The sequence below is a fragment of the Felis catus genome, chromosome A1 (assembly GCF_018350175.1).
Source record: "Felis catus isolate Fca126 chromosome A1, F.catus_Fca126_mat1.0, whole genome shotgun sequence".
Taxonomy (NCBI): domain Eukaryota; kingdom Metazoa; phylum Chordata; class Mammalia; order Carnivora; family Felidae; genus Felis; species Felis catus.
Genome location: NC_058368.1, coordinates 137444347 through 137460339, shown reverse-complemented (window position 1 = coordinate 137460339; position 15993 = coordinate 137444347). Strand labels below are relative to the sequence as shown.

Here is a 15993-nt window from a genome sequence, read left to right as displayed (position 1 = left end):
TCCAGAGAGCAAAATTTTATCCTTTCCATGTCAATGTTCTAAAATCTTTCCCCTGAACGGAACTTATACAGACTAAATCAGTAAATTTCTCACTTTCAAATTTCTCCAACAATTAAGGCAAAAATACAGACCACCACTGCACCCCTAAAATTCTAAGGGCCTCACAATAAAATTTAATGTCATCTAAAATACTATGATTTTATAATGTCTACCTGTCAGGTCTACTTAAACCAAGTTAGATAAATCTGTATTTTGCATTTTCATAGCTTGTTGCAACTGAAAACAATTTGGGCATGGCTAACTGGCTAACAATTATACAATAACACATTTTAACTTAGTGTATGTAATTTGCTTGTGTATATACAGAGATCATCTCTGGAAAGCAACAGAAGAAATTGGTTAACAGTGACTACCTTTGTGGAGATCTTGCTGGCTGGGAAAAAAAGAAATTTTATACTGTATTCCTTTTGGTACCTTTTGAAAATTTACTGAACCATGTAAATTTTTCAAATCTGTTAACTAATCTATACATAAATATGCATACACATACACTTCTTAAATTTCAGTATATCACCAAATGGAATCATATCCCAAGGAGATATCACAAATTACAGTATTTGGAAATTTCAAGTAATAAAAACAAAGTCTTTATTCTGGGTTTTTACAATCACCTCAACTAATTTTCAAAAACATATATGCTTAAATTTGTATATGGATATAACCCACCAAAATACGTGTGTGGACACATGTATAGTTGTAGTCTCTCATCTAGGATACTAAATTTAGATTAAATAATCAAGCAAAAATATAACGTTTTGCATTCCAAAGTCCTATTAATAGCAATTCCAGGTTTTTAAAAAACATTTTAATCCTTCTAGTTTATCCATGTAATGACAGATCAAATTTTGGATGTATAATTAAGCACAATTTTATTTAAAAGTAAAGCATGACAATATCAGGGAAATCAAGAGATAAACGGAATGAGACTTCTGTACTGGTTAAATAATGAAAGAAATAAGGACAAGAAATACTTCAAAATAAAAACACCCAAGATAATTATTTCATTCTTGATGTGCTGACTGGAAATAATCTTTGCAAGGGGTCACCTAACTAAAAACGTTAGTTCATTACAATGTGATATATGCTACAGGATACTTAACGTCTTTGGGAGAATGCTTCATATTTTACAGAAATTAGGAATGTTACGCAAAATGAGGTTTATAAAGATTTAAATCAGGTTTTGTTGAATTTTTCCCCTTAAATAATTATCACTAATGAAATCCATTCTTAAAAAAAAAATTTCAGGGGTTAGTACCCAAAATATACAAAAAACTTATACAACTCACTACCAAAAAAAAAACAATCCAATTAAAAAATGAGAAGACATGAACAAACATTTCTCCAGTAGACATACAGATGGCCACAGACACGTAAAAAAAATGCTCAACATCACTCATCATTAGAGAAATGCAAATCAGAACCACAATGAGATATCTTATACCAGTCAGAATGCTAAAATCAAAAACATAAGAAACAAGAAGGGTTGACAAAGATGTGGAGAATGAGGAACACTCAGGCACTATTGATGGGAATGCAACCTGGTGGAGCCACTATGGAAAACACTATGGAGATTCCTCAAAAAGTTAAAATTAGGATTACCATATAATCCAGTAATTCCACTACTGGGTATTTACTCAAAGAATATAAAAAACCTAACTCAAAAAGACGCATGCACCCCTATGCTTATTACAGCATTATTTTTTTAAGTTTACTTATTTTGAGAGAGAGAGCACATGTGCACGCATGCAGAAGCAGGACAGAGGCAGAGAGAGAGGGACAGAGACAATCCCAAGCAGGCTCCACGCTGTCAACACAGAGCCTGAGGTGAGGCTCAAGCTCATGAACCATGAAACCATGACCTGAGCCTAAATCAAGAGTTGGACACTTAACCACCTGAGCCCCGCAGCAATATTTACAATAGCCAAAATATGGAAAGAACCCAAAGGTCCATCTATATAGATGAGTAGACAAAGAAGAGTAGCATACACACACACACATACACACACACACACACACACACACACACACACACACACACACACACACACACAGGAATATTACTCAGCCATAAAAAAGAATGGAATCTTGCCACTTGCAACAACATGGATAGAGCTAGGGAGTATAATGCTAAATGAAATAACTCAGAGAAAGACAAGTACCATATGATTTCACTCATACGTGGAATTCAAGAAACAAAACAAAAAAAGAGACAAGCCAAAAACAGACCCGTAATTATAGAGAACGAACTGATGGTTACCACAGGAGAGGCAGGTGGAAGGATGGGTGAAACAGGTGAAGGGGATTAAAGAGTACGGTTACCATGATGAGTACTGAGTAATGTATAGGACTGGTTTTTTAAAATTACTTTTTAATTTTCATTTATTTTTGAGAGAGAGAGACAAAGACAGAGCATGAGAGGGGTATGGACAGAGAGACGGAGACAGAGAATCTAAAGCAGGTTCTAGGCTCTAAGCTGTCAACCCAGAGCCCAACGCAGGGCTCAAACTCACAACCTGTGAGATCATGACCTGAGCTGAAGTTGGATGTTTAATGGACTGAGCCACCCAGGAACCCCTGTAGAGAACTGCTGAATCACTACACTGTACACTTGAAACTAAAAAACACTGTATGCTAATTATACTGGAATTTAAAAAAAAAATTAAAAATTTAAATCCTGAATTAAATAATCTGGGTTTATATAAAAATATAAAGCCATTTTAATTACTATGGAGCCATCACTGATGACATAGACTATCTCAAAAGTATTATAAATTTTACTCTTACTCTGAAAAAGCAGTGTACATAAACACTTCCTCACTATAATATTTGCAATAACTCTTTAAACTGACATTATCTTTTGAAGGGTTAACAACTGTTTTTATATATTAAGGCAATGGTGTGGATTTGTGCTATCAAAATTAATTTTGTTATCCAATTTTAATGGAAAAGAAAAACATTTTCAACTTGATTATCAAAGGCACTATACTTCGTGGCAAAAAATGACTAATCAGCAACAAAACACCTGTTCCGTAGGAACTTTTAAATACATTTTCTCTTCAAAGTAAAAAATTAAGTAATCCGTAACATAGGATACAGTTTTAGTTAAGAAAAACTACACTTTAAAGAAAAAGGCAGGATGTGCTGCTTTCGAAAGGGCTTGAAAATAGTTTGAATGACTCAAACTTTCCTCTAACAAATGCCACAACAAAAAGGTTTGTCTTTTTCTTTGTAGGGAAAACAATAATTAATAGGTTGTTTGATTAGAAACTTAAAAATTCAGAGTTTCCCATTACCTCACTTTGACAAGTTTCATTTATTCTGACAGTGCCACTTTAAATACTAGGGGAGAAAAGTGAAATTAATATTACAATTTCTCTATTTTAAGAAATTATAAATGGTCCTAAAATATGTACATTTTTGAGTTGTCTTAGACAACTATCAAATTCTCAGAAGTGATTTAGTTCCTGTTCCTAGTCTTGCCCAGTTCATTTAGTCCTCCTTTGGAGCTTTTTAAAGTTCCAGTTTAGAGCTTTCAGCCCCAATTCCAGGCTTGAAAGTAAAATAAAATGCAATCTTTTTTTACTATTTGTATTCAACAGTGGAAGTGAAGGCAAAGACAAAACCATAAATTAAACTAGGAATTCTGTCTAAATTTCATATCCAAATTTATTCCTGTCCCTTCCTTATGAGGGACAAACAGGGGCACCCAAAAACCAATACAAAGAATGTTCACAGAAAGCATTATTCTTAATAGCCAAAAACATCAGACAAGGCTATGTTCAAAGCTCAATTAACAGAAACAAAAAATAACTTTAAAATGTTAATGTACAATTTGCAGTAAACTATAATTTTTTTTTTAAATCTTAATGAACAATTTGGAATTAAGTCAGCAAGATTCAAGAACACATTCACCTATCAAAAACCATGCAAAACATTCAAGAATGTCCAATTTTAAATGATCCTCACAATAGTTTTATAAATTGCCACTGTAAAACCTAAAGTCTAAAATTGACAGGTTATACATATCAACTAAAATTAAATAACTAATTAATTAAATTGATAGGCTAAACCTAAAATTCATGAAAAAACGCAAAGGACCCAGAATAGGCAGAAAAATCTTGCTAAAGACCAAAGCTGGAAGACTCTCACTTCTTGATTCTAAACTTGCTGCAAAGCTATAATAATCAAAACAGTGTAGAACTAGTATAAGGATGGACAATGGAATATAAGTGAAAGTCAAGAAATAAACCCATACTCCTATGGTCAACTGATTTTTGACAAGGGAGCCACGACTATTTAACTAAAAGAGAAGAGCCTTTCAACAAATGGCACTGGGACTAGAATGAAGCTGAACCTCCTTCTGACACCACACACAAAAACTGACCTCAAATGGATCACAGGCCTAAATGTAAGAGCTAAAACTATAAAACCCATAGAAGAAAACATTCGTGTATATACTCTTTGTGACTGTGGGTTAGGAAAAACTTCTTAAATAAAACAAAGCATAAATGATTACAAATAAATTAAGCTGGACTTCATCAAAATTTAAAACTTCAATGCTTCAAAGGATAGTATCAAGCTACCTCACACCAGATGGAACGGCGATTATCAAAAACACAAGACACAAAAAGTGTTGGCAAGGACATGGAGAAAAAGGAACAGTCGCATACTGTTGGTGGGAATGTGTATTTGTGTGCAGCCACTGTGGAAACACTATTTGTCAAAAAATGAAAAAAAACAAATACCATACAATCCGGCAATTCCACCTCTGGGTGCATACCTGAGAAAATGAAAACATGAATTCAAAAAGATATATGAACACCTATGTTTACTACAGCATGATTTATAATAGCCAAGATATGGAAGGAACCCAAGTGTCCATCCATAGATGAATAAAGAAAATGTGGTATGTATACACAATGGACTATTACTCAGCCATTAAAAAAGAATGAAATCTTGCCATTTGTGACAGGGATGGATCTAAGGTACATTATGCTAAGAGAAACAAGTCAGACAAACACAAATACCGTATGATTTCACTTATATGTTGAATCTAAAAACAACTGAAGAAAAAGAAACAGAAAACACTGGTAAATCCAGAGAAAAAACTGGTGGTAGCCAGAAAAGAGGGGGGTGGGAGATAGGTGAAATAGATGATTAAGAGGTACAAACTTACAGTTAAAAAGTAAATCAAGAGGATGAAAAGTACACCTTACCAAATCTATCAATAATACTGCAACACTGTAAGACAGTAAGAGCACTTACACTGGTGAGCATTTCATAATACATGTAATTATCAAATACTGTACACCTGAAACTAATATGTCAACTATACTTCAATTAAAAATAATTTTTAAAAACAAATAAATACATGTTTAAAACAGGCACCTTCAAGAAAATGAAGAAGACAGCCCACAAAATAGAAAATATTAACAAAGTCATCTATCTGATAAAAGACTAACCACAATATAAAAAGAACTCTTACAACTCAATGATAAAAACACAAATAACCGAATCTAAAAATGGGCAGTGAGTCGACGGATACTCCTCCAAATAAAATATATAAATAAGCACATGAATAGATGTTCAACATTATTAGCCCCCAGAGAATTGGAAATCAAAACCACAGTGAGATACTACTTCACACCCATCCACTATAATAAAAAAAGACAGCATTCCCCAGCATGTAGAAAAACTGGAACATCAGACACTGGGACTGTAAAACGTGCACCCACTTTGGAGAACAGGTTGGCCATTCCTCAAAATGTTAAAGAGTAACAATATGACCCAGCAATTCTATTCCCAAAAGAAATAAAGACATATTTCCACCCAAACACCTGTACCAAAAAATAGCAGTATTATTCAAAATAGAAAAAAAAAAAGGTGGAAACAACCAAACGTCCATCACTGATGAACAGATAAAATGTGGTATATACATACAATGGAACGTTTGGCCATAAAATGGAATTAAGTGCTGATACATGCTATACCATGGATGAACTTTGGAAACATGCTTAGGAAAGAAGCCAGTCACACAGAACACATATGATCCCATTTATATGACATGTCCAAAAGAGACAAATCTACAGAGGTAGAAATGTATAGATTAATAAGTTGCCTAGGGCTAAGTTAGGGGGGAAAGAGGTAATGACTGCTAATGGATACAGGGATTCTTTCTAAGGTGATGAAACTGTTCTAAACTGATGGTGATGTAACTGAACATATGAAAACCCCTGAATTATACACTTAAATGAGTGCACTGTATATATAGTATGTGCACTGTAACCTAATGCTTTTTTTTTTAAAGAAAACCCTGTCTAGTGTTTATATCACTTGCAGAAAACAAGAAATATTCAAAACAAATAACTCTGAACTGATTTGATTACTAAGTCTATGTGAGACACTTAAAAATAAGAATTTAAGACACACCTCCTAGTCACTGAAAGATTATTCCTTTAGATATTCACAAATTTTAACTAAAATGGAACTGTAGTATTTGCAAATGTTAGGACAAAAAATGAAATTCACCCCAGATACCTGAGTAAACATGTTACTTTCCTGTACACGGCCGAACTGCACTTCCCATTACAACAAACAATAACTGCAGAAAAACACTCCACACGGAGCCGGGGAAGTCATTCTCAAAGAACCACCTAATAATACTGAGTTAGGAGGGGTGTGGAAAGAATGAGGAAGGGGAAAGAGCACAGGGCACAAGGGGAAGTCTTTCGTGCACTTAAGCCCAAGGAATTCAGTTACATTAAATTCAACTTTTATACGCTTTGTGAACAGGCCCAGAGGCAAAGTCCTGGGCGCAGACCGAAGAGCGGAGCTGCGAGGCCGAGAGGAAGTGCTGATCCAGGCCAAGCCCGCAAAGGATTTCGCATGGAAATGGTGGGGGGCAAAAGGGCTAAGATGGGGGCTGCGGTGCGGGAAGGAAGCGAGCACCCCCCACCGCCCGGCTCGGGCTGGCGCTCGCCGGCAGCGCGCAGCGGGAGGCGGCCGCGCCACGGGCCCGGCGTCCCCGTCCGAGCGGCGGGGCGCGCCCGGCGCCCAGAGCCTCCGGCGGGGCTGGGTCCCGTCTCCCGCCCCATCCGGCGCTTTGTCCCAGAGCGGGCGGCGAGCGGCCCCTTGGCGCCCCCACCGTGGGCTGAGGGGCCGCGCTGACAGTCCTCGCCCCCGCAAGCGCTGGGAGCCTGTGAGACCCGGCGTCCGGCGGCCCGTCGCCCGCCTGGCTTCATCCAGGCGGGACCCAGCCGGCGGCGGTACGAGGACGCTAGCCCTTCCCGCGAAGCCTTAGCCGCCACCGCCGCCACCACCGCCGCCGCCGCAGCCGCCGCCCGGAGCGCACACAGGCCGACGTCAGGCGCAGAAAGCCTCACACCCCAAAACGCACACAATTTCCAACCTCCCTCTCTTACCCAAAAATTCTCGACGAAATGCGCCATGACCATCCTGCCGCCACCGCGCCGGGTTCCGCGTCCGCCCGCCGCTGTGTAAACACGGGCCCGGCCCCCACGGCGCCCCCGCCTTTCCCCGCCGCCGCCGCCGCCGCCGCCGCCGCCGCCGCCGCCGCCGCCTTCTTCCCGGAGACCGGCCCGCACCCTCCAGGGCGCATGCGCCACCTAGCGGCTGCCGTCGCGGGCGAGCTCTTGAATGCCACCGCCTTGGTTGCGCATGCGCCCCGCGTCCCATTCCTGGGATTTGGTCACCTTCCTTTTTATCCCGCGCGAGCGCGGGCTGGGCCAAATTGAGTATTCTCTTGGGAATGGTGGAGAACCGGGTTCTTGAGGAGTCACTTGGGAGACTGCCCGCACCCTTTGCGGTACAATAGGTACTGGCCCAGGAACGGGGCGAAGAAATGAGCTGGCCAATGGCATTGGGTACGACAGCCTGGCTGCCTGCTTTCTTCCTCTTCTCAAGACTTGCTTCCCCGGCCTTCGAGGATCTTGAAGGAACCCAAGTCTGGTCGAGCTGGGATAGGAGAAACTTGGCGTCTAGCCACCGGGAGGAGACAGGGAAACCTTTGGTCAACAGGGTGCCTTTCCTTAACAAGGAACTAAGAACCAAAACAAAACCTTCCGAGGCCGGAAAAGGAGGAGACGCCCAGTGTCGCCTGAGAGTCGCTGGAGCTGCGGGAGACCCAAGCACGAAGTCCCCTGCCCAAACCGCTGACCTCTAGCACGCCAGGAGCAAACCAGCCAGTCCGGGCGACAGCAGGAACGTGGCCCCGAAGGAAGGAATTTCCCTGATCCAGGCAGTTAAAAAAAAAAGTCTCTTCCAGGACTTGTTCATTTAAGCCCCTAGTTCTCTTAGCAACTTGTACATTTTGGAAAAAGAAACAAGTTTAAACACGTCCTGGTATAACATAAACTAAATCCCTTTCCCACACCTTGCTTTCCAGAGGTTAGGGGAAAAAAATGAAATCCTCGTGGATAGGCCTCAAGTTCACTGTCACCAGGTCAGCTAGATGCAAAGTCTACAGTTCTTGAAGCCAAACCTCACTAATAGATTTAGTGCAGTTTTAACTATATACATATATTACACCTCCTCAGATCTTGCGATTGAAACATAATGAACACTACAACAGTGTTTTTTCAACCTCAAAAGCAAAAACCCCGGTGCCAGGATGGCTCAGTTGCTTGAGTGTCAGACTGTTGAGTTCGGCTCAGGTCATGATCCCAGGCTGGTGGGACAGAGACCCACTTCAGGCTTAGTGCTGAGTGTGGACCCGGCTTGGAATTTTCCCCCTCCCTCCCCCCCCTCCCCACCCCACCTCGTGCTCTCTCTCTCTCTCTCTCTCTCTCTCTCTCTCTCTCCCTCTGCCCTATTCCCCGACTTGCACTCTCTCTCTCAAATAAAAAAAAAATGATAACAAAAAAATAAAAAAGCAAAAATCACATAGCGCCTTGCACCTGGGTGAACCTGTAAAGTATTTGTTGAATTGGGAATAATTGGATAATGGTATTGTGATGGTATCTTTTTAAAGAATATCTTTTAGAAATATATAGGATGTAATGATAACACATCTAGGATTTGCTTTAAAATAACCATGGGGGGATCCCTGTGGCTCAGTTGGTTGACCGTCTGATTTTGGCTCAGGTCTCACGGTTTGTGAGTTTGAGCCCTGTGAGGGGCTCTGTGCTGACAGCTCGGAGCCTGGAGTCTGCTTCAAATTCTGGGTCTCCCTCTCTCTCTGTCCCTCTCCCCTTCATGCTTTCTCTCTCTCTCTCTCTCTCTCAAAAATAAACATTAAAAAAAATTTTTAAATAACCATGAAGAAGAAACAACGAATGGGAGTATTGATGAAACAGGATTGACCACGAGTTGATAATTGTTGAGAGCTAGGTAATGGAAATATGGTGGTTCACTATACAGTACTATACTCTTTTTGTATATGTTTGCTATTTCCTTTTCTTTAAAAAGTCTTCATGAAACTATCATTTGCATCTGACTCAAGTCTAACATAAGTCTAACTTAGAAATTTGCTACAACTCTCTAAACCATTAGTCTAGCACTGTCTTTCTTCATCCTGAAGAAATTCTAAAAATATATACAACCATCTAGATCACTCTACAAGTAAGCATGGCATTAAAATCCTAGGCACTACCCAGCTTAGACCTGGGGAGGAGAAGTCTTATCTTGGACCCATACTTTAAAAGACCTTACATATTACTAACATATTATTTATTAAAAAACTAATAGGTGCCTCTGACACTCTCGAGCTGAGGCTGAACTCTGGCCCATAACTACATATACCCTCTCCCATGACCAACACTTATTCAGGCCCGTGAGAAACACTTCTCCGTAGCCCTTGCGCTGTGTCCTCAAAACAAAAGGTAGAACTCCAAGATACTGTGAAAATCTGTGGGTGGGATAGCTGGGCATATCACAGAGAGACTGCTTTGGAGTTCAGACAGAATCTGAGCAACAGAAACGCTTAAAAGACAAATTAGTTAACTTGTTGAATTATTCCTCCCAACATGAATGCAATAGATTCTTGTCTAACAAAGTACCGTTTTACATAACAAAGTGGTATCAAGAACAGATTTTCCTTTTTTTAGTGTTGCAACACTGACAATTTAGCCCAGTACTCAAATAACTGTGCATGGTACGCTAGTCTCCGTTTGTACTCCTACCTCTGGTCCCATAAATATTAGAGGCAGGCTTACCACAAAGATAAATATTCTGTGTATTTTAGGTACTTACAAGGTTCATTGGGGCCAAAACACCATACCTAAAACACCAAAATGCCGTAATTGCCTGATATTTAAATTGTGGAAATTTATTGTAAACAGTGACTAAGGTGACTAAATTTCAGACAGGATGGTGAAGTAGAAGAAAAATGTGGGTGGTATTAGCTACATTCTGTTCTCTCGAGTCAAGCTTCCTGGGATGCACATACAATCTGGCAGAGCATAGATAAAGCCCTGAGAGGGTAGCTCACTTATATGTGCCATTAAGTATTTGTGACCCAAACACTTAGTCCTTACTCATCCAAACACATTCCAAAACTATTAAAAACTGACACAAGAGCGCCTGGGTGGCTTAGTCAGTTGGCATCTGACTCTTGATTTCAGCTCAGGTCATCATCTCACAGTTTCATGAGTTTGAGCCCACATCAAGCTCTGCACTGACAACGTGCAGCCTGCTTGAGATCCTCTCTCTCTCTCTCTCTCTCTCTCTCTCCTCTTCCTCCTCCTCCTCCTCCCCCACTTGCACCCTCTCTGTCTCTCTCAAAATAAATAAACTTAAAAAAAAAACTGACACAAATAACAGTGTTCCACTCCTTGCCTGGCACTTAAGTCACTCAATAAATGGCGGAACAATGGATGAATGATTGAACCTATCACAGAAATGTCAAGGTGGATAAGACTTTGAATATGCAGTAAACCCATTCATCTGTTACTCATACTCTTAATTGCATATGGTGCTAGATCTTAGAGCTTATAAAAATAGCATTATTGATGTTCTACTTGAGTTAATTTTCTCACACTATTTTAAATATTTTCGAAAGAATTCTTTGGGGCTTGAGTATACTTGAGTATACTTCTTAAAGGATAAGCTGCCTTTTGTAATAAAAATAAAATTAAATTGAGATCATAAAGTCAAGATTGGCTCCCAGAGGAGATCTCCTCTTGCGAAGGGCCTCTAAACAAGTTGGCCTTCAACTTTTGGGTGTCCCCACCACCAGATTCATCTTCCTCGTAGGATCTCTCTCTAATTATACCTCCTATGAACATGCTTCCAGAGGACGCTGTTGGTCGGCATTAAACTCTGCTCCAAACACGTATGCTATAACCAAAGCTATAACATAACAGCTATAATATAATTTGACAAGTGGTAGCAAATAAGACAGGAGAAATTAACACAAAATAAATCTACATTCTCTGGTTTACAAAAATATGACTTTGTCTCCAACATTTGAGGACAAGATACTCAGAGAACATCCCCTTTTTATTCCTTAGCTTGATCTCTTATTTCCCATCTTGGTTTCACAGCTCACACCCCCTTAATCAACAGTTAGTTATAAAGGCCGCTTTCTCATTACTTCCTTTAAACTAGTTCTGTTCTAGGGGTGCCTGGGTGCCTCTGTCAGTTAAGTGTCTGCCTTTGGCTCAGGTCATGACCTCATGGTTCATGAGTTAAGACCCACATCAGCCTCTGTGCTGACAGCTCAGAGCCTGGAGCCTGCTTCATATTCTGTGAATCTCTCTCTCTCCCGCTGGTGCTCTAGCTCGCTCTCTCTCAAAAATAAACATTAAAAAAATTTTTTTTAATAAATAAATAAAACTAGTTCTCTTTCAGAAGAGTTGCCTATAAAGTAAAACACATTTTTCCCATTTTGCAAATGAGAAGCTTTTATAAACCTCTCCTATTGCCTAACTTCTTGAAAGGGGAGCATCCTGTGTCAGATGCGGTAGTCCTCTGTACTTATCTTGTACTTGATGATAACAAGCCGCAAAAGGACTGAGGTCATTAAAAGGCAGAAGAGAAAGCAGTAGATCCCTGAAGTCTGGTGTTCTCTTGGTTTTCCTTACTCAATAGCAGCATACTGAAAGCAAAAACTTGACGCAAAACAGAAAGAAACGCAAAAGCTTGGCAGATGGTATCCAGGCAGGCTGCTATACAAGGGCCAGGAGACAGAAACATGCTAATCAAAAGTGCAGAACGGAGCTAAATATCACCCTGCACACACTCTTCTCATTTCAGAGCGGCTTGCTAGGCACACCCTTCTTCTCTCCTGAGTGTACCTGGAATTGACTGCCTGCTCTTTGATGTGGCATCATCTCTTCCTCCAGAATGAGATGTACTTCCCAGTGGACTCTGCTTATCATGCTGTCTGTGAAAGAAACATAAAACACCTGACAGGTTGTTCAGAGGTTTGCAGTGCTAGTGATCACAGGGAACCCAAACAGTTTTCAAAAGAAGAGACAGGGGACGCATTTCTTGATCTCGAGGTCATGAGTTTGAGCCCCTCATTGGGTGTAGAGATTACTTAAAAAATTTTTTTTTAATGTTTGTTTATTTCTGAGACAGAGAGAGAGACAGAGCATGAGTGGGGGAGGGGCAGGGAGAGAGAGAAGGAGACACAGAATCAGAAGCAGGCTCCAGGCTCTGAGCTGTCAGCACAGAGCCGGACGCGGGGCTCGAACTCACAAACCGTGAGATCATGACCTGAGCCGAAGTCAGTCGCTCAACCGACTGAGCCACCCAGGCGCCCCTTTAAATTTTTATAAAGTAAGAAAAGAGAAATTGGTAAATTACAGAAAGTCATAAATGTACAAAGTATGATAATGTAAAAACATAAATATGTTTGTCCTTAATAAGTGGAAAGGCAGAAGATGAAATGGGAAATACATTAAAGTTATGTGTATAAAAAACTATGAGTGCAAATGGACAAAAATCAAAAGCAAGCATGAAAACTGTGTTAGGGTGGTGAGATTATGACAATTACTAAACATCTAAATTTATTTTAATGTAATAACATTGTACAATTTAAAGAGCAATCACTGTTCTTTGTTTTCATTTGAATATAGATGTAATTGGGCCAAATCTGCCCTAAGTCTTTCACTAACTCTCTCCTCTCATTTATTCAGGCAATAGACAATTATCGGGCACTTAATACAATGAAAAGACTACCTCTGCTTTTAAGAAATTCACAATCTAATATAGACTCATAAGAAAGAAAACAATAGAGACAATGACAATTGCAAAATAATGCACCTAGAAGAGTGCCTGGCATATAGCTAAAAACCAATAAACATTTATTAAATGAATACATGAACTGTTTGTTCTGAACCTCTCAAAGAAATTCAATTTTTTCCTTTTTCTTTTTCTTTTTCTATTTCTCTCTCCCCCTACCCCCTCTTTGTCTCTGTCTCTTTCGGTCCTTTCAAGAAAAGTGACAAGAGGGGTGCCTGGGTGGCTCAGGTCCATGGCTTAAGCGTCCAACTCTTGATTTCTGCTCAGGTCATGATCTCGTGGTTCGTGAGTTCAAAGTCCCACATCAGGATCTGTGCTGACGGCAGGGAGCCTGCTTGAGTTTCTGTCTCCCTCTCTCATGGCCCCTGCCCACTTGTTCTCTCTCTCTCTCAAAATATATTAAAAAAAAAAAAAAGACACCCCTGTCTTTTCTTACTTTTGAAAACTGTGTTGGGTTCCCTGTGATCACTAGCACTGTAAACCCTTCAACAACCTGTCAGGTGTTTTATGTTTCTTTCACAGACAGCATGATAAGAGAGTCCACTGGAAAGTACATCTCATTCTGGAGGAAGAGATGATGCCACGTCAAAGAACAGGCAGGAAACTGACCTCGGTTCACAGGATGTTTCTTCCATTAGCACAGAGGTCTTTGGGTCCCTGGGGGAGTAGATTCCAGAGCCACTTATAAAACTCAGGGCTTCCGGGAGCAGCTAGCCCCCTAGGAGCTGGCTAAGTATGGGAACTGGGAGAACAGAGCACTAGGGATTATAACCATAGGAGCCTAAGAGAAGAGGCACCTTTGGGTGAGCTAAGAATATAGGGGGGTGGGCTTGGTCTCCCTTGAAGATTTGCTGAGGCCTGAGCAGAGACCTCAGTGCACCTTGTGCAACTGTGTAGCGCTAGATATCAGCAGTAACACAGTGTACTGGTAAGAAGGATAGTCCCTGAGTTTCTTGGACAAATGAGGGGAAGGAAGAGTAACAAACATTCACCGTACACATATAAGCCCTCTCCTAAATACTGGGCAGTCCAATAGTAAAAGAGACAAACAACTTCATTATTCTCATGGCACTAAGTGTGGGAAGACAGGCCCTAAGGATAGTGATACATACTATGACATATAATTGGGATAGACTGAGGCAGGGAGCGGGGACTTCTTCTCCACCTGGAGTGGCATCTCGAAGGAAGCCACATTTGAGCAGCAAACTGAATGAACCAAAGGAAACAGCCGTGCAAATGTCGGCAGAGAGGTCCACGTGGAAGGATCAAACAGTGCAAAGGCCCAGAGTTAGCAATGAGCTTGATGTGTTCAAGTAAGTGGAAAGGAGGCCAGCATAGTTGGAGTGGTGGTCAAATGGGAAATGATACGAGATGAAAGCAGAGTCAAGGACGGAGAGACTGGTTCATAGTCTAAGTGGCATAGGAAGCCAATGGAGGGTTTTAAAGCTGCAGAGATACCTGGTTTATGTTTTAAAAGATCACATTGACTGCTCTGGGTGAAAGGATGAGGGGGTGGTAACTGGGAGGCCACTCAAAACATAGATGCAATAGTCCTGACAAGAGAGGACACGCAGGAACTAGCTGACAGCAGTGGAAGTGAAAAGAAGAAGCAGTCAAGCTTAAGATCTATTTTGATTGTGAAGCTAACAGAATTTGCTAATGGATTGGGCATGGGGTATGAAGGGAAGAAAGAAATCAAGGATGATCTAGCAGTTATGCCTGAGAAGTAGGTGTAAAATGGTGCCACAGAGGTGGAAAAGATAGGAAGAGCTGCTGTTCTGGAGAAAGGAAGGAGGACCCAAGTGTTCTGATTGGCCAGGTTAGGCTGAAGTGCCTATTGGAAATCCAAGTGGAAATGTCCATCAGGCACCTGGATGTATGATTTGGGAGCTCAGGACAGAGGCTGCATTGAAGACAACACTGAGGATCATCAGCAAATATAGATGAGATCACAGAGAGAGAAGAGAGGAGGGGGGACCAAACAAAAAGCTCTGGGGCACTTCTGCACTTTCAGGTCAGGGGAAGTAGCTGAGCCTGCAATAGAGATTAAGGAAGAGAAGCAAAGGAGAAGAAAGGTCAGGAAAAAAAGGGATGACGGGGCGCCTGGGTGGGTCAGTCAGTTAAGCGTCCAACTTTAGTTCAAGTCATGATCTCACGGTTCGTGAGTTCACACCCCGTGTCCATTTCTCTGCCGTCAGCACAGAGCCCACTTTGGGTCCTCTCTCTCCCTCTCTCTGTGCCCCTCCCCTGCTAGCACTCTTTCTATCTCTAAAAAATAAATAAACATAAAAAATTTATAACAATATAAGAAAAAGAAAAAGAAAAAAAAAAGAGAAAACAGGGATGACGTTGAAGCCAGGAGAATGTTTTAAGAGCTGGTCAGAGGAGGACAAACACTGAGAAATGACCAATGGAGAGAGCCTTGGCAAGTGGTGGAGATATAAATATGGTGAGAATGGGTTGAAGGGAGAAGGGGAAGTAAAGACCACAAGTAAAGGCAGCTCGTTCAGGAAGTTTTGCTGTGAAAGGGAACGGTGACGAAAGCGGGGCGTGTTAAGATGAGCAGTGCGAAGTCATGCTGGGATGCCACGAGGTTGAGCCAAAGTGATAGAAAGGGAAGATAATGGTAGAAATGTGGTCCTTAACTAGAGGAAAGGACATGAGATGGAGAGTACAACTGGAGCTACAGAAGAGTGCTTCTGGATTAGACCTGTCTAGGTCTAGTAG

The 15993-nt window shown here is 41.0% G+C and overlaps 1 protein-coding gene across 4 annotated transcripts in view; it reads right to left on the bottom strand.

Annotated features, from left to right (window-relative positions):
- FCHO2 (FCH and mu domain containing endocytic adaptor 2) overlaps positions 1-15993 on the bottom strand; it is a 139782-nt gene that overhangs the window by 115057 nt on the left and 8732 nt on the right. For 2 of the 4 annotated variants that reach the window (XM_045061947.1, XM_045061949.1), the window contains exon 2: positions 12315-12403. In XM_045061947.1, coding sequence (XP_044917882.1) covers positions 12315-12403 — 89 coding nt within the window. Of the gene's footprint in view, positions 1-7481; positions 7620-12314; positions 12404-15993 lie in introns of those variants that run through there. The other 2 variants (XM_023257315.2, XM_045061954.1) reach the window with 1 other exon arrangement.